Below are 1,998 nucleotides of genomic sequence, written 5' to 3'. Positions count from 1 at the left end.
TCTCCCTCTCCCTCTCCCTCTCCCTCTCTCAATCTCTCTCTCTCTCTCAGTCTCTCTCAGTCTCTCTCTCTCTCAGTCTCTCAGTCTCTCTCTCCCTCATTCACCAGTACTAGCCACTCACTGCAGATGAAGTCTGGTGACTGTATGTCCAGCACATCCTTGCTCTGCAGCCACTGAGGATGCGCACACGTCACACACACAAAGTCCTGGAAGTCGTGCAGCCGCAGCCAGTCAGGCAGCCAGCGTAGGTTACAGTCACAAGGAAGGAGCGTTCGCTGACATGCAACAACTGCGCGAGATGTGAGTGTCACAGGCGCCACCTACGTGTGAGCGATGACGCGTGCTGCCCTCTGTGAGGCATCGGTGTTGATGGGGGTTTGATTGGAGCGATGTATTAGGGTTAGGGTTGAGAGTATGCTTGTGGGGTAGAGTTCGGGCTTAGAGTTTAGCTGTTAAGATTAGGTGTATAGATAGGGTTAGAGTTATAGGTTGGGGTTATGATTATGGGTTAGTGTTAGGGTTAGGAATATGGGTTCGATTTGGGGTTAGAATCAGGGTTAGAGTTAGAATAGGGTTATGGATTATTGGGTAGGGTTAGGGTTATGGATTATTGGGTAGGGTTAGGGTTATGGATTATTGGTTAAGGTTATGGGTTCGGGTCAATGGGATAATGAAGCATTGCTGTGTTAAATGTAACGTTCATGTGTGTGTTTAATTGCAGTCGTTTCAACACGAGCAACCTGCTGGGATGCTGGTGATGGCGTTGTCTGTGAGGTCTAGCATGCGTGCGGAGCGCAGGCCGGCGAACGCTAGGCGAGCGATCGAGTCGATATTGTTGCTACGGAGACTGAGTCGCATGAGACGCTCGAGACCGTGGAACGCACCCTGCATGTCCTCCACCGTCCACGAGATGTCGTTACCGTTCATCTCCCTAACGAACAATCATCGTTAACGAGCGTTAATTAATGTGGTTGTTGTTGTTGTTGTTGTTGTTGTTAGTACTATTACTGTTATCAATGTGTAACCGTTGTCCAAAAGCAATCATCAAGATTATTGTGTAGCAATCATCATAATTTAATTGCAAGGTTGTGTGGTTCATAGTTCAATCATCGTTAGTAACTATTATTGCTATTCTAATAACATTATATTATTGTACACATGGCAACACTATCAGTAGCATAATACTGGCATAATACATGGAAGAAAAAATATATATGTATGTATGTATGTATGTGTGTGTGTGTGTGTGTGTGTGCGTGTGTATGTATAGACTTACAGTTCCTGTAGCTTGGACAGCCCCTTGAACGCTCCCTCGGCAATGTTCGACAGTTTGTTGTCGTCCAGGTACAAGTAGAGCAGCGACGTAAGCTTCTCAAACGTGCCCGTAGGTAGAGCCACCAGCTGGTTGTGCACCAGTTTGCTGCGAAACGAAAGCCGGATGTTAACACAAGCACGCACGCGTATAATCAATCGCATTCCGCATCACCAACATCCCTTACGGGTCCCACACTCGCACACCGCTCTCCCGACTATCCCCGTCGGACCCCACCGCCGCGGATACAATACTCACAGTTCCCATAGCAACGGACAGAAGCTCCAGGCATCCGGTTCGATACTTCGTATGGAGTTGTGGCTGATAGACCTGGAAGGAGAGAGAGAGAGAGTGGATGTTATTGTTACTGTTAGGTGAGGCTGTGTGTGTGTCCGTGTGCGTGTGTGAGAGAGTTGTGTACGGATGGTTGCCGGTCGAAGAATCCAATTACTTTCACACTTAAGCATCGCGTGTCTAACCGGCAAGTAAACGGGAACAAGCACTGACGCACGAGAATGAGCACACGCACGCACATACATACACACGCACACACATACACACCCACACACACACATACACACCCACGCACACACATACACACCCACACAAGCACATACACACCCACACAATCACATACACACCCACGTACACACATACACACCCACGTACACACATACACACCCACG

The 1,998-nt window shown here is 48.3% G+C and overlaps 1 protein-coding gene across 1 annotated transcript in view; it reads right to left on the bottom strand.

Annotated features, from left to right (window-relative positions):
* Positions 1-1,998, bottom strand: part of LOC106818072 (leucine-rich repeats and immunoglobulin-like domains protein 3) — a 19,853-nt gene that overhangs the window by 13,349 nt on the left and 4,506 nt on the right. Inside the window, 5 exon segments of the mRNA XM_014822793.1 lie at positions 105-262; positions 265-300; positions 741-931; positions 1,277-1,420; positions 1,571-1,642. Of these exon segments, the coding sequence (XP_014678279.1) occupies positions 105-262; positions 265-300; positions 741-931; positions 1,277-1,420; positions 1,571-1,642 (601 nt within the window).

This window comes from Priapulus caudatus, unplaced genomic scaffold, assembly GCF_000485595.1.
Source record: "Priapulus caudatus unplaced genomic scaffold, Priapulus_caudatus-5.0.1 Scaffold2010, whole genome shotgun sequence".
Lineage (NCBI taxonomy): Eukaryota > Metazoa > Priapulida > Priapulimorpha > Priapulimorphida > Priapulidae > Priapulus > Priapulus caudatus.
The sequence above is the reverse complement of the archived record's forward strand: the minus strand, read 5'-3'. Positions and strand labels throughout refer to the sequence as shown.